At 35.3% G+C, this 25,111-nt stretch overlaps 1 protein-coding gene across 1 annotated transcript; it reads right to left on the bottom strand.

Annotated features, from left to right (window-relative positions):
- Positions 1–460: 460 nt before the first annotated feature.
- On the bottom strand, positions 461–23,727 carry C2H20orf85 (chromosome 2 C20orf85 homolog). Its single transcript, XM_051976647.1, has 4 exons — positions 23,617–23,727; positions 13,996–14,077; positions 10,603–10,707; positions 461–2,815 (listed from the first exon to the last, which is right to left on the bottom strand). Exons 1-4 carry the CDS (start codon positions 23,682–23,684, stop codon positions 2,660–2,662), a joined length of 411 nt encoding a protein of 136 aa, XP_051832607.1. The 5' UTR covers positions 23,685–23,727; the 3' UTR covers positions 461–2,659.
- Between the last annotated feature and the right edge of the window lie 1,384 nt (positions 23,728–25,111).

The raw sequence follows: 25,111 nt of genomic DNA, 5'->3' as shown, positions 1-25,111 counted from the left end.
TAAATGCATAAAATGAAATTTATAATAAATTAAGTATATTGAAACAGTTACAAAAGTTTATATTTTGATATCTGTTTCAATATAACTGAATAGAATATATATATATACATATATATATATATACACACACACACACACACACACACACACACATATATAATTACAGACATATAACAATATGTGTTCTTTCTCTTTTCCACTCTTTCTCTTTCTCCTTGTCAAGAAATCCACAGATCCAGGCTAAAAATCTCTGACTTCTAGTGTATCAGTGTCCTGAAGACTGTTTTGTTACTAAATCAACTAAATTTGCCTTATAAAGTTGTTTAGAGAGTCATTAGATAATATTTGCCTTGGATACATTTTGTGAAACTTGCCCTATGGGCCAAAATTGCTACTCGGCTCTGCTATAAAGACAGATTGGTAGGAATGGGGAGTAGGAACTCAATATGAAAAGACACAGTAAGAATGATCTTGTCTGTTTATTGAATCCTGTGTTATTCTTCAGTTATTTGCTATAGCTATTGCCAGAAAACTTGAAGCTTGAGAGCTTCACTCTCAGTCTTTCCTCTCTTTTGACTTATTCCAGAACAAAATGGCCCAAGGACCCATAACACACATCCTTTATATCGTATAAAGACCAATGTTGCTTGGTACAACCTATGAACAAGATATCATTGACAGATGAAAGGTTTTCTACTGATTCTCTGTCCTCAGAGAAAGAAGGATAAAATATTTGGCCAGTTTTTCTGCTTTTTGTACCAGTTATAGCCATGTTATTCCCTTACCTGGCAAGTATTAGCCTCCAGAAAGAAGGCAAGGCTCAGAAATAATCATATTTGGGAAAATCACATTTCTTCTGTGACCAACTCTTGAGTTAGTGTCTCCATGAGACAATTTCCATGCCAACATGGACTTTAGAAAGGGAAATGTTTTTCCTTTTTCAGGAATGGGAAAAAGTTTAATTGGGGATGGTGATTGTTTCTACATCACTTCTATTTCAAGAGGAAAGCATAGAACTATCTACATATCGAAGATGTTATTTTCATCATCACTGTCAACTTTATTACTATAGGTCATATAATTACATAGTATAAACACGATATATGTCAATGTTATAATTATGCTATTACTAAGTTGTGTCATTATTGTAGCAAGGTTGGGGAGCACTCAAAGCAAGCCAGAAATCAGAAATCAGGCCTGAGCCTTGCCTCAGTGATCCTCCTCATATACTATCATCAAGTCACAAAAATACCCACTGATGGGCAATCTTTTCTGGTGAAGGGAGGTTAAGTTCAACTATGAAGATCAGAAGTATGACTCTGAGATCAAAGTTCCCAACTAGAATGTTACCACTCAGTTGGATAACTGGTCCAACCTTGGACCTGCTCTGCATTCGGACTCCCAAGCAATACAGAACCCCATCATAAGACTCCTATGGCAAAACAGAAGGAAATAGGGGGAAAATCACTGCTTTCTTGGCTGCACAATAGACTAAATCACATACAACACCAACAAAGAAAGAGAGGAAAAAACTGTACTACTACAGTCAAGCTACTAAAGTTCCTAGGAGTTCTCTGGCCACTCTGTCTTTTTTGACTATCCTAGAACTGATACAGCGATTGGGCCAATTTGACTAAGGTACAGCAGCATCAAAGCCAATTTAAACTGGTTTAATATCTATATCTTCCCTAGAGGATATCTATATGTGTATGTGCTTGTACATGTGGATGAGTGTAGCTTCTGACAGTCATTCCTAGTGTCTAACTCTAGCCTCAGAAGAGAAACTCTATATCCTCCCTCCATTTTTGTTTGTTAACAGTGGAGAGCAAGGTAAAAGTTGACCCTCTAATTCCAGAGACAAGAGAGACCTTAATTGCTCATTCTTTCATTTAAAAAAGAAAAATGACTATAGTTATCCCTTCCACATCACAACTTTCCCCATCATGGTTTTGATACATCATGAGTCAGCATAACAAATCAAATGGGAATTTTGGGGGAGTTTTGTGGAAGTTACAGACAATATATGAAAGCAAAGAGATAACACAGAAAAAGTTTAGAAGCTCAGAAATGCAGGAAATATATGTATAGTGTGGTATAAAATTAACATGTTTTATCTTTTAATACCATGATAATTTAGACTTCTTCTCTGGTATGAAGGGAAGGCCAAAAAATTTAACTCCTTAGGACCAGTGGGTTCATAACCCCAATGATGTGGAAGGAATACCTGTATATATACCCATGTTGGATACTAACCCACATAATAATATTCATAATATGATAACATAATATCCATAGAAATACTCACAATTTCATAAAAAATACATTAGAAAATACTCTGCATGTATAGGCATTTTGACCATAAAGAAAAAAATAAATTAAAACCAAGATACTTCTTTAAATAAAATAAATCTACCTGGATTCTTGAAGTGAATGTGACCTATCTGAATTCCAAAAAGTTTACAATTTTTTTTGTCAGGTTATTTTTTTTTTTTTTTGAGTCTGTGCTGTCATTATACTGTTTTGTTTTGGTTTTGTTTTGTTCTGTTTTGTTTTTGTTTTTTACCAATTCACATAGTTATTTTAACTTTTTGTTAGTCTTAAAATGATCAGGTTTCCCATGTCCTTTGAGGAGACACAGCCCCACATCATCCTCTTAGCTTCAGTAGATTCCTGACTCAGGCCATTGAAGTTGTCTGGCAAAGATGCCTTTACAGCTTAAAATCTTGTAGTTTTTCTCAAGTTCCAGACCAGGAACTGTGGATCTCCAACCAATAAAACCCTGAGTAGTTTGAGGAACTGGTGGTGATGGGTAGACCTAAAATGGAAAAGAGACAGTATTCTAAGTTATCTTCCTAATAAATTCATATTCAATTTAGCAAACATTTATGGAGCAGATCCTACATACATATTCTGTGCTAACTACTGGAAATACAAAGAAAGATACAAAATAAGCTCTATTCTCAAGAATATACAATCTAGTATCAATACATTTATTAAGGGCTTATAGTATGCCAGTATTCTGCTAATTGCTAGAGGAATAAAGAAAAGGTTCTCTATCTCTGTGAGATGTGGACATCCCTCCACATGTCTATGTGTGTATATGCACATATCTGTATATACATTTATGTGTAAATACACATATACATATATGTATGTATGTGTATATTTACACATGCACATTTTGACCATAAAGAATAAAATTAATAAAACCAAGATATTTCTTTAAAGAAAATAAATCTACCTGGATTCTTGAAATGAATGTGACCTATCTGAATTCCAAAAAGTTTACAGACATACACACATCTGTCCTCAAAAGGACATTCTGAGCGAAGCCTTTGTATAAATAAATATGTGTAACATGCAGTACAATATAGGTAGAAGATAACCGAGGGGAAGGCTCTAGTAGCTGGGAGAAATGGGGAAAGCTTTCTAAAGAAGGGATATTTAAGCTCAGTCTTGAAGGAAGCCAGGAATTCTAAGACATGGAAGTGAATAGTAAGAACAAACCAAGAATAGGCAAAAGTCCATGCAAAGGCAGGAAGATAGAGTCTTGTATGAGAGGTACAATTCATAAGCCATTATGATTAAATCATCAAATGTGTGGAAAGAGGTAAAAAACAAAGAGATTTGAAATTAGGAAGGGATCATATTGTGAATAGCTTTAAAATGACATTCTGAAGACTTGTAGATAAGGAATTGAATTTTTAAACAGTAACATAATGACCCTAATCTTATTGATTTGGTTATGCCCTCCACTAATACAAATCATAGTCCATTCATGACTTAATAAATTATATAGTCTTAGAAATCATAACATTGGCCAAAGCATTGAATTGGTTCAAATCCAGCCTGACAGTTTACTAACTGTATGACTTACAATAAATCCCTCATCTCTGTTTTCCTCAGTTTCCTCTTTTATAAAATGTAATTAATAATAGCAACTGCCTTCCTCCAAGGCCATTGCAAAGACCAAATGAAAAAAAAAAATTGGAATGCACTTTGCATAGTGTCTGGCACAGAATGAGTTTTATATAAATGGTGTGGATTACCTTGTGACCTATACTAGAGAGGTTCTGAATTTCTCTTGGATTAGATAGATTGGCCCTAGAACATGGAATAGCAAAGCTGGAAGGGATCTTAAGGATCGAGCTGGTCCAATTGCATCAATTTACATGTGAATAAACTGAGGATCAAAGGGAAATGAATTGCTTAAGATCACTGGATAAATTAGCCACAGACTAGAGATTAGATCCCAGATCTCTTGAATTCTTCAGAGCCTTGTGGGGAAGGCTGAGTAAATATTCTATCTATTTTTAGATGAGGAAATTGAGACTCAGAAAGTTAAGATTCTGTGATAGTAGACATTTATAGGCATTAGTGCCATCCGTGCTACCTGAATCCTTTTTTAGCCTGTAAGGATAGGGATGATTTGTGTTCTACCCTACCCCTGCGCCATAGCTTCAGACCCCCCAGAAACACTCCATCACCACACTGACCCATTAAGGAAGAATATTCACAGAGGATACAACAATATGAATTTTAAAAATGCGTATTAAGATTAGCACCTTCATCATTCTTGAAAAATCAATTAGATCAATTAAACATCATTCATCATAGAATTACTAATGTCCTTAATTTTTATTTTTAGTAAATTAGCTTCATTAACAAAGAAGAATCTGGCCTAAAATGTTTGACATTTTTGTGTCCAAGCTGCCCTTTATAAAATCTATTGCAATCATGTCAGGTGACATTCTGGCTGTACAAAACCTTCCTATTTTGATTAAAAAGGCTCTAGTGCAGACACACACACACACACACACACACACACACACACACAAACACACACACACCCCAAACAAAAAAAGTACTTCATTGTCTAGACCACATGGAATAAAAGAAAACAGAATCTAATTAAAACAAAGAAAATAGCATCATTTCTGGAATGAAAGAACACAGTTCAATTTGTCAGTTCAATCAACAGATTTGAGCATTTTGGAAAATGATGGTAAATGTTTAGAAAGGTTTTTTGTGATTGTAATTTTACATAATCATCTGTTCTGCTATTACAAGGTGATTTAGACAAAAACAGAAACTAGGAATATTAGATCTAGCTGAGTTAAGTGAGAGACAAGGGTGTTTAATATATTATGGATTACTGAACTTATCCTTATCTTCTTATTTTCCATCTCTGCCTATAATAACCCCTTTAGCTGTCTAGGTTGCTTTAAAATGCTGCAGAGAACAGAAAAAGCTGCCCTTTAATAGATTTTTCTCTATCAAGAACTAAAATTAATCTCTAAGAAAATCCACAGAAAAAGAAAGAAGTCAAAGAGATGCTCAAGGAGCCAGAGTTGCTTAGAAAGAGAAATTAGTTTTAAGGCCAAATAGATTTTAAAGAAACCCCACCCATCCTGGCAGATTCTTGTAACCAGCACTTTAAATTATACCTTTTAATTCCGTGTTCAACCAGAAAGATGGCAAAGGAACTGACTTATTTCATCGTGTATGTGTGTAAATAAATATATGTATCTATATGTATCTATATGTATATATTCAGCTCTGGGCCAAGAAGAAACAGCCCTGCTCTCTGGTGGAGCTGGACTGAGTTTGGCTGGAATGCCTGGGTTACAGGAAAACAGTTCTTTGCTATATGGCTTTCACATCTGGGGACTTACTCAATAGAGAAACACACAGAGAGAAAACAATGTTTCGGTTTGTTCTCTTGCCAGGACTATTCTTCTTTGTTCTCCAGCCAAGGCTGGAAACTGTTTGTGATACTTAGGTGGAGCCCCTTCCTTTGAAAAGATAATTATGGCGGTCACAAGTGCCACCCACTGAGCAGCAGAATGGGGAAACCGATGCTTCTCTGTGCCGAAGCCACCAGGAGCCAGACTCCAGAAAGGAATGAAGAGGAGGGGGGATTAAATCTAATCCACCTCAGTGGAAAGGATACAGTCTGATGATCCACTGCTAACAGGAAAAGCAGACAGTGTCATTTTTACCCACAGATGTGAAGAGAATTAATAGTCACTTCCCCCCCACCCCCCTTTGGCATTTTTCTGGGTATCCAACACATATCCTACAGAGTTCTAACTGATGGTTCTGAACCTGGAAACATCAAACAAGGGCACGCTAGAAAATGTGATAGTGTCTTGGAAGACCAGACACTCTTAGCAATAGAGGGGAGAGAAATTAAAGTCATTAAAAGAAAAGATTCCTGTGTGTGTGTGTGTGTGTGTGTGTGTGTGTGTATGAAATTATGCATTTATTAAATGCTGCCTATGTACCAAGAACTTTGCAAAGTGTTTAAATAAAGAAATGCAAAAACAGCTACTATCTTCAAATGCCTTTTCCCTCTTCTTCCTCGTCTTCTTCCCCTCTCAATCAATCAATATGAATTTATTAAATACCTACTGTATGCCAGGCACTGTGCTAAGCATAGGGATATAAAAACAAATTGGAATGATGTATGCCCTCAAGGAGTTATCCTTCTATCATCATATTGGTAGATGAAACAGTGGATAGAGCACTGGGTTTTGAGTCAAAAAGACATCAGTTCAAATACCTCTTTAGACACAATATCAATATGACTTTGGGCAAGTCACAATTTAGATTTGCCTCTGTTTCCTCAACTGTAAAAATGGTGATAATACCATTTTTGGTATTTGATAATACAGCACCTTACCTCTCAGGATTGTTATGAGGATCAAATGAGATAATATTTGCAAAACACTACCACCACCACCACACTGCAGTGTCTGACTGTTATTATTTCATCATAAATGACTTCAGCAGTTTGCCTAGAGCCAGTACAAGAGAATGATAGTATTCACTTGAGCATTCAGAAAACCTGGGTAAGATTTCTGGCTCCAGCAATAATTTGTTGAGTAAGTTTGGGGAAATCATTCTGCTTTTTTGTTCCTCTGATTAATCACCTATGGAATGAGGAGAATACACTCAATAATCTCCAAGGTTCCCTTCCAACTCTAATAATGGTCTGTGATTGTAAATCATAATGATCATTCTCATTATTTAAATTTAGTCTGACATTCAGAATCTTCTACAATTTGCTTCTAATCTATCTTTTTTCTAGCCTTATCTTCCACCACTCCCATTCATGTCCTCTTATGTTTTTGCCAAATCATATATTTCCTTGAATTTCTCCCACTTCCATACCTTTATTTACTTTATCTCCCTTATCAGATTCTTCCATCTCTGTCCCTGAAATCTTTCCAATTCTAAGAGACTTATGGTGGGAAGAGGGTCTATCTTTTTTCTATGTAACTTTCCCAATTTCTCCCTATCTTTTTGCCCCCTAGATGATCTCTCCTCCTTTCAATTTTTTATCTTATATTGTTTATACCTCTCCCATGAACTTAGCAAATTCTAATTTTAACATAGTCATGTGCCTTTCATTGCTATGCTCAGCTGTAAAAACTGAGATCAGGAACTAAGTCAGTCACCATCTTATCAAAGATACTTAATGCTTTGCATATAGGAAGTCAAATAAACAACTAATAATTATGATAATTCTAATTTTAATGACTACAACATTATAGTTTTAAAGATTAAAGAGACTCCAGAAGTCACTGAATTCAACCTTTTTCCTCTCCCCATTTTACAGATGAAGAAACTGATGATTGGACTAGGATCACAACACTAATAAATGTCTGAGGGTGGATTTCAATTCAGGTTTTCCTGATTCCAAATCCACCCCCTTTTCCCTTCTATCATGCTGCTTCCCATTACACACTAGTGTTTTTTGCTTGCTTTTTTTTTTTTTCCTAAAGTATAGTCAATTTACTCCAGACTCAGAATTAAAAGTAGCACTCACTATTCCTCCCAATTTTCCATTTCTTACCCCTCAGGGAACAACAATTGTGCTCTCTGAAGCTTTATATGGAGAAAATCTTCCATCTGTTGCCAGTGTCTGGAGCTCTAGAAAACAATAGCTAATAGTAATCTTATTTTTTGTTGTTATTTCTTAAAGCACTTTGAAAAATTAAAATATGTATTAATTATCATCATCATCATCTTCTTCTATAGGAAATCTTCTCCAGCCTCTCTTAATTCTAGTGTTTTTCTTCTGTTAATTCTTTCCTGTTTATTTGATATATAGCTTATTTATGCATATTTGTTTGCATTTGTCTCCCCTGCCATTGGAGTATAAGCTTCTTAAGGGCAGAAAATGTTTCTTGCTTCTTTTTTGTAACCCCAGTGCTTAGTAGGCACTTAGTACATTTTCATTTATTGAGTAATCATCTCATTAACATCATCATCATAATACAAGCTGGACTTGAGTTGTATCTAGAAAGATTGGTAGGATTTGGGTAGAGGAAAGAAGAAATATTTCAGATGAGAGAAGACATTGAAGAAAGGAGCATGGAATGACTTTGGAAGGTACCAAATCTAGGTGGAGAGAGGAACTTACTTGGTTATCGTGGGAAATGGGATTAAAAAAGAAACAGTGATGTGAGGGAGATGTTTCACTTTATTCTCTTAAAAAAAATTTTTTTTTTCTGTCCTTAAGTGATGACATCATTCCTGAGAAAGAGTCACAGGAAAGTGTGACTATTTACTAGACAATATAAAATATCTACCAGACAAAGAGGAGAGCTGGGTTCTAGTTCTGATTTTGCCATTAAGTAACTAGATGAGCTTGAGGAAAGCACAGAAACTATAGACTACATTGTTTGAAATTTTTGAGGGGGTCAGGATTCTTAGATTAGAAAATGAGGAGAATTCTATATAATTTATCTAGATTTTAGCAAATGTTTTGACAAATTATTATTTTTATGGGCAGGAAGAGAGAGGTGGGCTAGATGATAATATCATTATTATTTGTTTGAACTGTTTGAATATTTGACTCCAAATGGTTCCCCTTTAACATAAAAAGAGGTCTATACTGGAATGCCCTAAAGATATGATTTGATCTATTATTAGATCTATTTGAGCTATTATTAGCCTTTTCCCCCCTCAAATGCTCAAATTAAAATTTTTTATTATGACATGATAAACATTCACAAATATGAATACTTCAGTGTCCAAAGAATAGCTATACAGTGGATAGAGTGCTGAACTTAAAAATCAGAAAGACCAGAGTTCAAACTCTGCTTCAGACTTATGTGGCTCTGAGAAAATCACTTAGCCTGTCATCTTCAGTTCCCTCATCTATAAAATTGGGAAAATAATATAACCTACCTTATAGCATGATTTTGAATATTAAATGAAACAATATTCATAAAGTGCTTTGTAAACTTTATAGATCCACATAAATTATAGCTAGGTTATAATAGGAAAGAAAATTGTATATAAAACTATGTATTTGTTTGTATTAATGATGTGGATAAAGACATAGATGGCATTCTTATAAAATTTCTAGATGGCACAAAGATATAGAAGGACTGTATTTCAAAAAGGCTAGAATTGAATAAAATCAAAGTGAGCAGGGAGATTATACATAAAGTGTTACAGTTAGGGTTCAAAAACTCATTTCCACAACCACAAGGGGGTGGAGATATGTCTAAATGTCAGTTTGTCTATAAAAGATCTTGGGAAGTAGGCTCTCAAATGTACTACAAACTCAACATGTCAATAATATGCTAGAGTAGCCAAGGAAAGCTAATGCAATTCCAGGCTTTGTTAAGAGAGGAATTACATCTCCAGACTAAGAAGATGATAGTCTTCCTCTACTCTATTTTGATTGTATTGCATCTGGAGTAACATGTTCAATTCTACACACTACAGGTATAGAAAAGAGAGACTGAATGGTGAAGAGCCCTAAGATTTTTCCATATGAAGACTAATTGAAGTAATTAGATATATTTAGTTTAAAGTAGATAGTACTTGTAGGGGTAAGGGAGGGAGGTCATGTTAACTATCGGTCAAGCATTAGAATGCCTGCCATTTGAAAGAGAGATTAGGTTTATTCTCCTTGGTAAGAAAAAGAAGATCTAAAAACAATGGATTGAAGTTACAAATAAGCAAATTTAGGCTAGGCATTTTTATTGGCTGTCTCCATGCTTCCTTATCTCTACTTTCTGGCTCTCCTCAAATCTCAGGTAAAATCCCATCCCTGGGAAAAACCTTTCCTAGTTTCTCTTAAATCCAATACCTTCCATCTGTGGATTATTTCTAATGTATTCTGTTTGTAGTTTTTTTTTTTTTTTACATAGTTATTTACATATTTTCTCCTTTACTAGTGTGAGATCTTTGAGAATAAGGACTTTTTCCTCCTTTTCATTGTACTTAGCACAGTGCTCTGCACATATTGACTCCTTGCTAGCCTGACATTCTGTTTATGTATTCAAAGGTTCCTTCTAGAATTAACATCTTATGTCTATATTCTAAAGACCCTTCTAGTACCAATAAGTAGTGAGTCTGATATACAACACAGCACATCCTTCAATGTCCCCCCCAAACTAGAAAGGGATATTTCTAAATTAAGTTCTAAATTCTAAATTAAGTTCTAAATTAAGATTTAGTGCAATTTTGTATTCTTCTGGCCTCTGAATTTTTATTTTTGCATCCAGAGTGAACATGATTTCCAATGTGGTTCATTTTTTATTTATGAAAATAGTATTGAAAATTCCATTTTCTAACCTTAATATATTGTTCCACTGGTGTCACAGGCCGGATGCGTAAATGTCCTGGAAGTTCTATCTTGGGCTTAGGAGGCTTAGGTACTTCCCCTTCTCTCCTCAGCAACTAAAACAGAATGTCTAGGTCACCAAAAAATATTTGAATTCAGCATGATTATTTTCCCCAAAAAGCTGTCCAACCTGTTCCTAGCTTGATTCCCCAAACTAAACTTAGAGCTAATGACTTCATACCTGAAAATTTGCCCAGTTTCTTAAGACTGCAGTCTAAATGTTGGCATTACGAATATATGCACTTTCCAAGGGCAGAAGCAGAACATGCTCTGTTGTACCAAATTTCAAATATTTGGATTCTATAGTAGTTATCATACTAATACTCATGGAACTTGGGAGTAATTATTTAGTGTGGACCACTTCAACTTATTTTTAAATGGCAAATGGGTCATATCTTTTACTGTATTAAATTCTTTATAAAATGGTCTTTGAACTAATTATAAAAGCTATGTCTGTATCAAGACCCTTGGGATTTATAGAGTCAGCCACAACTGATACTGATTTCAATGGAACTTAAAAAAAAATTTTTTTTTGGAGGGTGTATGTATGAGAAACCCAAACCACTTTAAATCTCCTCCAAAGCTTGTAGGGTTAATTGCTAGTCTCCAATTAATTGAAGAAAGTGATATCTTATTTTTTTTTTTGCGAGGTTATTTGCATTAAGTAATTTTCTTGTATTAAGTATCTGAGACTAGATTTGAACTCAAGTCCTCCTGACTTCAGGGCAGATGTTCTATCCATTGCACTATCTAACTGCACCCCCTTCCTAACTTAAAATGTTTTAAATTTGTGTTATCTATGAAAAGTTTATCAAAAGCATAGGAAAATCCTACAAGATTTGTGGTAGCAGTAATGTTTACCCCAAAGAAGACAAACTCATTTTTCAAACACTAAAACAGAGCAGCTAGGTGGAACAGTGGATAGAGCACCAGCTCTGTAGTCTGGAGGATCTGAGTTCAAATTTGATCTCAGATAACATTTCCTAGCTATGTTACCCTGGGGCAAGTCACTTAATCCTAATTGCCTCAGCAAAAAAAAAAAAAAAAAAAAAAAGAAAGGAAGGAAGGAAGGAAGAAAAAGAGAAAGAAAGAAAGAAAGAAAGAAAGAAAGAAAGAAAGAAAGAAAGAAAGAAAGAAAGAAAGAAAGAAAGAAAGAAAGAAAATACTCTAAACAATATTTGGTCTGTAGTGGAAAAGGCAGGGACTAAGGGGAAAGAAAGAAAGGGGGAAAGAAAGGAAGGGAGAAAGAAAGAAAGAGAGAAAGAAAGAAAGAAAATACTCTAAACAATATTTGGTCTGTAGTGGAAAAGGCAGGGACTAAGGGGTCATGAGTTTGAATGTTGTCTCCCCCATTAAACTTGTGAGCTACTTGAGAGTAGGGACTAACCTTTGCACTTTTCATGTTCCTGTCACATAGTAGGTACTTAATAAATGTTTAATGACCAACTTACTCAAGTTTGGTGTCTAGAATTCCTTAGTAATGTAACTTTGGAGAAGTTATTCTGTAGAGGATTAAAAGATCATAAATTTAGTGCTAGAAGGATGTTTGGATGGCATAGATCTCATTTTTACAGGTGAGGGAAAAGCTCATAAAGACTGAGAGATTTGCCTAATGTCATAATTGGCATCTCTTTAAAGTTCAGTTTCCATCTGTAAAATGGCAATTCATTGACTGCCCTAACAAGATAGCTTTCAAGAAAGTAATGTGTAATCCTAAATCACAACAGAAATGTAAACAATTATTGTTAAAGTTAGGGTTCTAACCTTTATTAACACTTTCTTAGCCCAATTTGAGTTGCTGAAGGGACATCCAGGTCCCTTATATATAATATATAATATATATATATATATAATAATTATAAACTGAAATTATTTTTAAAGATAATTCAGACTTTTTGCCAATTCACAATGATCTATTTTCTCTCAGATTGGTTAGTTTCCATTGAATTCCCAATTTGCATGAATACATTGCTATAAGAACTGGTGAACTAAATACTTAATAACTTGCTCTCAAAAAATACATGAGACTTTTAAATTTAATCTGCATCATTAACATTTTCTCCTTCACTTTCCTAAATCTAGCCAATCAACAAAACAACAAATCATTTGTTAGTTTCTGAGGTGCAAGCATTCATACTCAAAATTTTGAAAGTTTTATCAATTGGCTCTGGCTAGTAAGAGCTGGCTCTAGTACGCCCCTGCATATAGACTGTCTCTGGATACTCTTTCTGGGTAATAGAACCATAGAGAATTAATCATCTTCACTAAAATGAAAATTATCATGTTAGCTTATCCAAATGTAGGCTATTCCCTTCAAGTGAAATATGACTGAAAGAAAAAAAATATGTATAGGCTGCACTGTAAATACAGAACACAGTTGTGGCTCACTTTTAGGCCGAATTTTGAGAAAAGTATTACAAATTTGGACCAATATAGTAATGATGATAACTCATATTTATGTAGTCATAGATTCAGTATCAGAAAAGAACTTAGGTTCAACCTCTTCATTTTACAAATGGAGAAATTGAGGCCCAGAGAAAGGAAATTATAAACTTAGTATCACAAGGGAAATAAATGACAGAGAAGGCATTTGAACTCAGCTTCTCTAATTCCAAATCCAATTTGTTTTTCATATGCTTTCCATTATACTCTATTGCTTCCCTAGAAAGTTAAATTTTGTAAAGCACTTTAGTGTCAAGATTTAATAATGGAAAGGAGCTTTTAATTCAATACCCACATTTTAGAAATGGAAACTGAAGTGTAAGGGAACTTAGGGATTATCATTATCATTTATAAATGAAGAAATTGAGGATAGGAGAATTGAAATTAATTTCCCAAAGTCATATAAGTGATAAGTAAAAGAACAGAGATTTGAATTCAGATCCTTTGACCTCAATGGATTGTTATTAGTTCACTTCTATTTCCACTAAATCATGGAAACCTGAAATGTTTCTAGTATTGTTAGCCTCATCTCATAGAACATCCGCACCAAATAAATAGCATGGTGGAGGCTGGCTTATTTTCTGTGAAGCGAATTTTTCTGTATTGATTTCTAGAACATCACTGAAGATAAAAATAATCTGCTAAAAGAATTAATGGGAAGTTCTAGTTTCTAAATATTTGTTTTTATAAATACCTCATTTTGCCCCCCCCCAAAAAAAAAAAAAAAAAAGAAATGATATCAGACTTAGTTTTGCTTGACACTGGCTATTTTCTTGATAACAACAATGAAAATTGGAGGACTAACAGATTATGTTCATTTGAATCAGTAGCTGATATATCACAATTTCATTTTTGTACATTGTACATTTCATAGCCATGTGTCTTTTAAAATAAACTATTACCTCCTCCATAGTGAGTGTTAAAAATCCCCACTTCTTAGCCCAATTATGTCGTGCTTCGGCTTCAGCTTTAAGGCGGCATTTCCTAAAAGTAATAATCTCAGAGTTATGAAAGCAAATTTTCAGAGCTATATTAACAATCAAACATATGAAGTTGTGTCATCACAGACTTACATTATTAATTTGCACTGTGTTATTAATTTCCCAAGTTAGACACTTAAAGTGACCTAATGAACCTGGGCTAGTATTAGCAAGACAAAAGGAAGGAAACAAGCATTTATTAAGTGCATGCTTTATGCCAGGCACTGTGCTAAATGCTTCATAAACTTTATCTCATTTAATCCTTACAACAACCCTGGGAGGTGAGTACAATTATAATAACCATTCTGTAGTCAAGGAAACTGAGACAGAGATTAAATGTCCAGAATGACACAGTGGGTATCTGAGGCTAGATTTGAACTCAAGTCTTCTTGACTCCAGTCATAGCACTCTACTCACTTTCCTATCTCTAATTATATGGTGATGATTACAGAATGGCAGGATTTCAGAGTTAGAAGGGACCCCAGAAAGCACCTAGTATAGCTCCTCCCTTCTTTTATTCATTCACTTGAATGAATAAAAACTATAGAAAATGCTTACTATTGGTAGGCGGTATTGCTAGATGCTAGAAATACAAACACTTAATTAAAATACTGCCTGTCCTCAAGGAGCTTACATTCTATTGCTAGAAGCAATAATCACACGTAAATACAAATATATATATGAAAATTATTTCAGGGTTAATTAGCCTCTGGGAGAATTAAGAAAGTTATCAAATATATAACACTTGAACCAAGCTTTAAAAGAACTCAGGGATTTTAAGACAGAGTAGAGTAGAAAGGAAGCACATTATAAAAACATGGAGGAGACAGGAGATAGAATGTTGAATATGGGGAACAGTAGGCCATTCAGTTTTCCTAGATCATAATATCTTTTAAAAAAAAGCAATGTATAATAGACCTGGAAAGGTAGCCTGGAGTCATATTGTGAGGGCCACTAGAATATTTTGGTCAGGAAAGTGACATAGAGACCCCTCTGCTTTAGAAATATTGCTTTGGCATTTCTGCACAGGATAGATCGGAGATGGGAGAGGCAGAAAGACCCAAAAAAATGTGATTTCCATTATCTTGAAAAGAAGAGATTACGGTCTGAGATAGGACAGTGGGAAAAATCAACCCAACTTGTAATTGACTGGATATGGGGAGTGAGGGAAAATGAAAAGGCTAAAATGACTTTGAGGTTGTCAGTCTGGAAATACAAAAGGTTGGTGGTACCTTCAACAGACATTGGGAAATTAGCAGGAAGGTGGGTTATTGGGAAAAGATAATGAGTTCTGTTGGAATATGTTGAATCTGAAATGTCTATAAGTAATCTAATGACTAATAGGCAAGTTTGTTACTTGAGCTTAGAAGAGAAACAGATCTGGGAGTCAACACTCTAAAGATTATACTTGAATCTGGGGGAGTTGATCAGATCTTTGAGAGAGGTAATATACAGAATGAAGAGAAGTGGAACTAAAAGAGAATTTTAGGGGACACTCATAGTTAGGATATGAGATTTAGATGTTGAACTAGCAAAAGAAATTGCCAAAGAGTGACTAGTCAGGTTGTGGGTCAATCAAGAGAGAAGAGAGAATATCCAAGACCTGATGGATCAACAGTAACTTCAACAGATGGTTATTCAGCCTTGGCTTGAATAAAGAATAGAATACTACCTCCTGAGGCATTGTACTATACTCTTGAATAATCTCAATTGTCAGAAAATTTTATTTTACATGAATCAAAACTTCTGTTACTGAAGCTTCTACTATCTTTGGAGTTGTTCTTCAGAGCCAAGTTTAAAAAAAAAAATCTCTCACAACTTTTCTCCAAATATCTGAAGACCATGATCCTATACTGAGGCTTTTCTAGGGTAAATGCCACCATTATTTTTTTGATCCTTGTATGAGATTCTTTCATTATCCTGATTATCTACTCTCAGACATTTGTCAGTGTTTTCCTGTCAAAATTTGCCCAGAACTGAATTCAGGGACTACTCATTAGGGCTTGTAATAGAACAATTGCTTTTTTCATTCAGAATACTTTCCTTTTTTTTATAGAAAATGTAGGCATAGTTTAGAACTACTAAATCTCGCAAGTCTTAGTGATTGGGACTAAAGTTTAAATGCAAAGCAAACTTTTAATATATACCAATTGAGATATAAAGTAAATGGATATATTTTACTTACAATTATTTTTCAAAGATTTCACAGAGCTTCAGAGCTAGAAGGGACATCATATGTTCAAAACCTATCTAAGTAAAAATCCTTTCTACAGAATTTATGGAAAAATGATCATCTTGCCTCTGCTTGAATACCTCCAGTGATGGGAAACTCATTACATCTGTGATAGCCCTTTTATCTGATATATAAAAGAACTGAAAAGGGATTGCTCTGGTTAGCATGCAATGGAAGTGTGTACTGTTTGATGAGCATTTCTTTTATATTGTTGGCATGGAATTCTGTGGGATAATATAGCCCCTTGTAATATAAAATAATAATGATTACTAGCATTTATATGGTACTTACTACATGCCAGGCACTGTGCCAAGAGCTCTACAAATATCCCATTTTATCTTCACAACAATTTTGTAAAGTAAGTTCTGTTATTATCCCCGTCTTACAATTGAGAAAACTAAGGCAAACAGGTTAATTGACTTGTTCAAGATCAGACTGAATTCAGTTCTTCTTAACTCCAGACCTGGCTCTCTAATCACTATACCACCTAGTCACTTTGTGCAAGGAAGCAGGATATAGAAAGTCTAGTAATCAATTTTTGTGTGATTTATTTTGCTATTTTGTCCTAATTAAAGGCTTTGCTATTTGATTTATTATTATTAGTCTGTTGGTAAAGAATGCCTTGGGGAAATGTGTGTGGGCAGGACTTGAATATTTGTTTAACTGTGAATAATTATTATTACCCATAATAACCTCCACAAAACATGAAGTGGGGAAGGATTCTGGAGCTGTTTGGGTCTTGTCCTATTATACTTCAGTGTATCTCAGTCTCCTTTCAAACTATTTTATATCTCACTACTTGGCATAAATTTGTATTAATTCAGTTTATATTTATCCTATATATAGTTCATGTACTCATATTCATAGTATTAGAAAATATACTCCTTATGATTAGGGATTGTTTCATTCTTTTTACTTGTATCCTCAGCACCGAGTAGGGCCTATGCACATAGTAGGTGTTTCATAAATACTTGTTAATTGATTGATTAGTATAAAGTGGATTCATCTTTTCAATATAGAGAAAAATCCAAAGCTAAAGCCTAGGCTATCAGGCCTGTCTCTGTCCATTTTTGGAAGTAATTTGCCTGTCTGTACTCCCTAGTCCTAACCCAGCTATATTTTCTTTTATGCCCCATTGATCTTATTTCTGTCTCTCCACTATACTTCCCCCCTCTCCCCTTAGCACTTGAAATGCCTGCTGAAGGCTAATTATCTGGCCCTAAAGTTTGACTGCTGCTCTTAGAATTTAGTCACTCTCAGATGAAGGGGAGAACTGTTCTCCAGGCACCTAAGGTCAGGAGGAGATCCAGGAAAATTTTGTTGTTGTCCAGTAGTGTCCAACTCTTTGTGATCCCATTTTCTTGGCAAAGATACTGGGGTGGTTTGCCATTTCCTTCTCTAGTTTATTTTACAGATGAGGAAACTGAGATAAACAAGATCAAGTGATTTGCCCAGCAGAATGAATCTTCCTGACTTCAGGCCTGGTATTCTATTCACTGAACTACCTAGCTTCCCAGGAAAATTCAGTCACAAAGTCTATCAATCAGGTAGCATTTCTTAAATGCCTACCATGTTACAGGTCCCATGCTTGTTCTCTGGAATATCAAGACAAAACTTACAATTGGGAGAGAAAAAAAATTATACAAAATATTTATAAAAAAAAATTAAGAAAAAATTTTTGGAGGATTTATGAACATTTGGAGGTAAGAAGACGGCATCAAGAAAGGGTTCAGGTAGAAAATAGAACTTTAGCTAAACTTTAAAGGAAACAACTAGGTATTTTAAAAGGTCAGGAGAAAGTGCATTTCAGGCCTGGGAGGCATCCTAAACTAGGCCCAGAGATGGGAAAGAGAATGTCCTGTGGGAGGAGCAACAAGACATCTAATTTAGCTGGATTATAAAATATTCCAAAGCTTTGAATAATAAATTTGGAAAGGTAGGTTGGAGGCAGATTTTGAAAATCACTGATTGCTAAACAAAGGAATTTGTATTTCTTCTCCATTTCAAATTTTTCTGTGTCTGAATCCCATGCCTGGAATGCTGATTCTTCTCTGACTACTGACCTCCCTGGCTTCCTTTAAGTTCCAGCTAAAATTCTACTTGCTACAGGAAACCTTCCCCAATCTCTCTTGCATTGTAGTGTTAATTATTTCCTATTTATCTTGTTTATAGCTTGCTTTGTAAATATTTGTTTGCTTGGTTTCTTCCCCATTAGATTGTAAGCTTCTAGAAGACAGAGACTATCTTTTGCCTGTTTTTGTATTCCTAGCAGTTAGGACAGGGTCTAGCACATAGTTGGCATTTAATAAATGTTTTTTAAACATTTAATAAAACAAATGTTTACTGATTGATTGATTGATTAAAAATAGGGTGTCACTGAAGTTTGATAAATAGAGTGACATAGTTAGACCTGTGCTTTAAGAATATCAGCATGACAGCTACAGGAAGAATGTATTGAAGAAGAGATCTGAGGCAGAATCCAGTTAGGAGACTCTTTATATAATTTTACAATTTACCCAACCATTGGTCATCAAAGCCTTTGCTTGAAATACGCAATAGCTATTTTGCTTGTATTCCCCTCCACACCTTTCCCTCCCAATATTCTTTTCTCCAGGAAAAATATCCTTTTTTCAACTTAGACTCAAATGTCAACGCCTTGAACTCCTCCAATCCTTTCCTCAGTTCTCCTCACTTGTGACTTCTCTTGCAGCATTTCACTTTTGTTGATTATACTTCTCCTTCTGGATACTCTCTAGGATTTCATGACATTGCTGTCTTTTGGTTCTTCCCCTTTGGTTGATCACACTATATCAATTTCCTTTGCTGGACAACATTTACATCGTATCCCTTAACTGCAAGTGCATCCCGAAGTTCAGTCCTGGGGCCGCTTCTCTTTCCCTTATTCACTTTAGCTATCTCACTAGTCCACATAACCCTGAATTATCATCCAGGCTTAGGCTTTCTCCTGAGCTCTAGTTACAAATTACTAATTGCCTATTGGGCATTTTTTATTGGATGTTAACTTGACATCTTATGTTCAACTTGTTAGAACAAAATTCATAATTCCTTCCCCACCCTTTCTATCCTTTTCCTAATTTCTCTATTGCTAATGAGAGTGCCATTCTTCTTACAGATACTAGGATTTACAGCCTGAAATATTTTTGACTTCAAATTTTGCTCACCATATCCAATCATCAGTTGCCAAATTCTGCACTTTTTCCTACATAAGCTTTCATATCTGTCCACTTCTTATTATTTACAGAATTACCATCTTGACTTAGGTCTTTATCACTTGTTGCTTAGACTATTGCAATAACCTCCTAATAGTTTTTCCTACCTCAAGTTTCTCCCTTCTCCATCTTTAAGAATAAGTCTGACCATGTTATTCCCCTGCTCAATAAAATAAAATCTCTCTATTGCCTCTAGGATCAAAGACAAACAACATTGTTTGACATGTAAAGCCCTTTACAGTCTTGCTCCTACTGTCTTTTTAAGCTTATTACTCTTTATATACCCTACATTATAGTCAAACTGTTCTACTTGGCTATTCCTTCCATATAGCACTCCATTCTTTGCATAAATCGTCCCCCATGATTGAAAGGATCTTTAGAATTCTTACTGTCCTCCAAAATATAACTCAATGCAAGGGATAATGTAAAAAATTACCCTGACATGGGTTCTGTCAATAAAAAGTTATTAAAAAAAAACAAACTAAATTACCAAATCACTCAAGTAGTGATTTATCTAAAAAGGACTTTTTAAAAAGTCTAAAGAAAGTCTTTTGTTTCAATAAATTTTAAAGACTGACTTAAAAAAACAAAACAAAAACAAAATATAACTCAAATACTACCTTCTACATGAGGTTTTTTCTGAGCCCACAGTTGCTAGTATCTTCTCTCCTAACATATTCCCTTTGTATGTGTTTTATATATGCATTATGTAAATATGTATGTACATATGTATCTAAATATACAATGCAACCTATGTTTTAAGTACATATATTTTATAAAATATATTTGTACAAATACATATTATATGAAACATAATATATAAAATATTTTTTCTATATGTGTACTTATATGAGTACATGTTGTCTTCCTTAATAGAATGTGAGCTCTTTGAGGGAAAAGACTCTCATTTTTGTCTTTGTATCCCCAGGGCCTGGCCCATAGATGACATTAAAAATTTTTTTTTTGGTTAATTGATCTTGGTGCCCCTTCTCTGAATATTCTTTAGCTTATCAACGTCACTTCTAAAATAGGATCCCCAGAACTAAACGCAATACTCTAGATAGGATCTGACTCCAGCAGGACCCTTACTTTTCTGGTCCTGTGAATGGACCTCTCTTTTAATGCAGTTTAAGATAACATTTAGTTTTGGTTTTGGCTGTCACATTACCCCATTGATTTATACTCAGTTGCATTCCATTAAATATGTCAGATTTTTTCCCCCAGAGGAACTGCAATCTAGACACCCCCCTCCCCACTTCTTATAATTGCAAAAGTAATTTTAAACGAGAAAGCAAGTAAGTTGAAGATTTTTCATTTGTCCTTACTAAGTTTCATCTTTCTAAGTTTGGTTCGGTTTTATCCTCTCAAGATTGTTGTAAAGTTTTTTGCCTTTGCTATCCAAAGGATTAGCCATTTCTTCTAGTTTTGTGTCACTTGAAAAATGGATAAGAATATGCTATATCCTTTTGTCCAATTCAGAAATAACTTTGTCCAAAAAAGAAATGAGATTATTCTAACATTACTATTTCCTAATGAAGTTGGAGTGACTGTGATTATTGCTTCCTTTTCAAGATATTTATTAACCATCCTTTATAAATTTGTTCTAGAATTTCTCTAGGAACAAAGTTTTCCACCAGTGGTTGAATTTTTTATCTTTCTCTGATTTCTGACTTATTCTTTATGATCTTTCAGAAATCTCTCACAGAGCATATGCCTTTTCATATGCCATAGTTTTTGTCATCTTAGGCTATTGTTCATCTGGGCATGGTGACTTGGATTCGTCAAGGATGCCTGCATGCTCTTTTACTATCTCCTTGTCTCCTTAGTTATCTTGAATATGAAAGCTTTAATAATATGTTTTAGTATGTCTTTTACATTCCTTCTCATGGGCATTCTCTCTGTTAGTTATCAACTGTCCTATCTATGCCCTCTAGCCTCAGTGTTGCTTAAAAATTTCCTTTTTTCCCCTTAGCATTCCTTGCCAAACTCAATTTATTCTGAATATTAGTGCTCCTGACATTATTTTTGCAAGACTTGTGTTCAGCTTTTATTATCTGTCCTAACTTCTGTCTTCTGTGTTGTCTTTTTTCATATTCTAAGCTGGACAATACCTTCCTTGTGCATTCACAGTAATCTCTTTGAACATCCCTTTTTAAACCTCAGTGGAATTATTTTTATGCCTTAAGAATCTCATTCTTTACAATTTCTTTTTCCACTATGGTTGACTTCCCCTGTAGAATTTTAGTTCATGGGATCTTACTTACCCTTTCTCTGAACACACTGAAATTTAGTCTTCCAAATTTCTGCCATGCATGTCATAGCAGTCATAAAGAATGTTGCCTAAACAAGAACCTCACTGAACAAGACTAAAATAAAATTTACCCAAGAGATCAGAGGACTATTTGAAATTCTGACTAGAGTTATTTGCAATGATTTGATAAAACCAAGCAAATAGCCAGAGTTTTTGCTTAAAATGGGACTTCTATTTTCCTGTCAACTTTTCTTCTCTATATTACTTTCAGAGAAAATGCATCTCTTTTGTAGTTTCTTTCACTTCTTTTTGGAAAACTATCTTATGAATTTTTGGTAATGACACATTTCATGTTTCAAAATTTTGGTCTTCTTTGCAGCCAGCACAGTGCTACCTGTGTCAAGTTAAACTGAAATGAAGAAGTTTAGAATGTGAAAGGTAATGGATTATGTTGGTCTTTGGAGAAGACTAGCTACATATAAATCACCAAAAAGCTGGCTACCGGGGTGATGTACTTTCCCTAAGTTACCATTCTCCCCCCAAATGCACTATTCTTATAATCAATGTATTTTTCTTACTAGTCAACTCTCATTAGCTTGTATTATCTTTAATCCTGAATAATATGGAAAAACAAAAGGAGAAAATTGCTGCAGGTGAACAAAAATTTCTTAAGTGGTGAAATACATGAGAAAAGAAGTCACAAAATTTTTTGGACATTCATAAACTTGTGGCTACTGCCAAAAATCCATAGTAATTTTTGAATATTTTATTTGAAAATGAATGTTGGGATTATCAGAGATTTGGAAACTTTATCCTATTAAGTTTAACCATTATTAAAATTCATCAGAGAACTGGAAATAGTGGTAATCCCCGAATCTTACTCCAAAAGAACATGGTTTTCAAATTAGGCTAAGTCACAAATTATTGAATCCATTTTTGATTACAATAAAAACAAAACAAAACAAAACAAACAAACCCCACAATCAACCAGAGACAAAGTTTGTCCAGCACATTCCAGTACCAGAGTGTAACTTTTCATAACGTTCAGAAGCGGTAAGAAGTAAAATTACTAGGGAAAGCATTTTAGTGGCAGTTCAGAGGTTAGTCCTATCATTCCAGAAATAATTCTCTGGGGGCAGTTTTTCAGCTACATTCCTTTATGCCTACTTTTAACTTCTTTTATATTTCCTAGATAAGGCTAGAATCTAAAATGGATCCTGAAGTAAAATTCGAGGATTTGGAAATTGGGGAACAAGGATTTGAAGGATTAAAGAAAGGAGGTATAGGGATTAGAGAAAGCGGTTTGGGTTTTTAAGAGTGAAAGTTTGGAATTGAGAGAAAGAAGAGGATTAACCAAGGATTTTAGGGATTAGGGGGATGGGAAATTGTGGGGATTAATATGAAATGAAGGATTAGAGATTGGGGGACTAGAGTTTAGGGAAACAAAAGATAGGTGAGTCAATGGCTGGAAATTAGAGATTGAAGTTGATAAAGGGTTTAGGAGTAGGATGGGACGGTTTGAGGATTCTAGAATTAAGAATTCGGATGTTATGTTATGTGTACGGAATGGAGTCCTGGGAAATAACATCTGGGAGAGCTAAGGCATATTTGGTCAAAAGACCATAGGCAGAGTAATATTAGATCCGGGGGTGGGTGGTCATCAATTCTCGGGCTGCTTTCTAGGCACCTCAGATTGTGAGCAATGAGTGTATTTCGGAGTTGAGGAGTGGGTCTGAGAAGGAAGAGGAGGGAAAGAAGGTGGAGCAGGAGCAGCGGGCTGGAGCAGCGATTAGAGGCAGTCAGCTGGGGTCCCGCGGCTCCGCAATTACCAGATCTCATCTTGTGCAACGAAATTGAATTTTTCAGCGGCTGAGATGGTGAGAGGTCTCTGGGCCATGGCTGGTTCTGGTCTGAGTCGTAGTGCAAAAGGCAGGGGTGGCTTGGGCTCCTGCCTGGGTCATTGTGTCCCTACTGTTGCCCTTGGCAACTGGGTGTTGCCAGGAGATGGAGGGTGGGAGGCTGAGGCCACCTGTTCAGGTAGCTGTCCAAGCTTCCCTACCAAAAGCTATTGGGGTCCCCTCCCTTTTCCCTCTTCCTTTTTGCTTTAGGCACCTTACGCTCGAAATATGTTATTCTGTTTTACTTTCCATCTTTACTCCTAGTCTTTCTGCCTTTGTCCCTCAGGAAGGAGCTACTTTCCTTTTTTCAGAGGCAGTGAGATGAGGTGGAAAGAGCCCTGGTTTTAGCGGTAGTCCATTCCCTGAATTCTATCCAGCTCCTGCTGCGTCACTTCCCGGAGCTGAACGTCAGGACCGCAAGGAACCCTAGACATCAAAGACTAGGACTTTTGAAACAAGAGACTTGTATTCAAATTCTAACCCCGCTGTTTACTGCATGGATTGTCATTAAGCTCTCTGTCCACCAGATTCGTTATCTCTAAAATGAGTTTGTTGGACTGGATGACTTGTATGTAAGGTTGTGTTCCAGCACTGTATCTAGCATCCTGTGGTTGTAGGTTTTCCAAGGTTCTGTCCTCATGCCATTCTGAACTCTCATCCAGAGGAGAAAATTAAGTCCTCGAGAGGGCAAATGATTTGTCCAGCATCACATGAAGCAATTCAGCAAGGACTGGATCCTCTGTAGTCTGAATATTTTGACTCCAAGTCCACTGACTTCCATGTCCTGTTTCGTTCCACTAGTTGATATCCGTGGCTGGGATGTACTCTTTCTACATTTTCATCTTTCCGAATTCCTTGTTTTCTTCAAGGCTCAGCTCAAGAGGCAGCGGCAATCTCTTTCTTTCTTTGTTTCTTTCTTTCTTTCTTTCTTTCTTTTTTTCTTTCTCTCTTTCTTTCTTCTCCTCCTCTTCCTTCTCCTCCTTGTTCTTATTTTTGTTGTTTTTGTTCTTCTTGTTCCTCTTCCCTCTCTTTCCTCTTCATCTCTACCTCTTTCTTCTCTTCCTTCCACTCTTCCTCCTCCTTCTCATCCTTCTCCTCCTTCTTCTCTTGCTCCTCTTCCTTTTTTTCTTATTCTTGTTGTTTTCCTCTTCCACCTCATTCTCCTCTTCTTCTTCTTCCTTCCTTCTATATATGTATATTTTATTCCCCCTACGAGTTAAAATTTTTTTTAACATTTTAAGAAAGTTTTAAGTTTTCTAACTTCTATCCTTCCCTTCCTCCCTCCTCTTACCTTTTCCTGAGATGGTAACTAATGTGATATAGTTTATGTATGTGCAATCATCCAAAATATTTCCATCTTAATCATTTTGTACAAGAAGATTTGAATAAAAAAAGAATGAATAAAACAGTGAAAAATAGCATGCTT

The sequence above is a fragment of the Antechinus flavipes genome, chromosome 2 (assembly GCF_016432865.1).
Source record: "Antechinus flavipes isolate AdamAnt ecotype Samford, QLD, Australia chromosome 2, AdamAnt_v2, whole genome shotgun sequence".
Classification (NCBI taxonomy): Eukaryota; Metazoa; Chordata; class Mammalia; order Dasyuromorphia; family Dasyuridae; genus Antechinus; species Antechinus flavipes.
The sequence above is the reverse complement of the archived record's forward strand: the minus strand, read 5'-3'. Positions and strand labels throughout refer to the sequence as shown.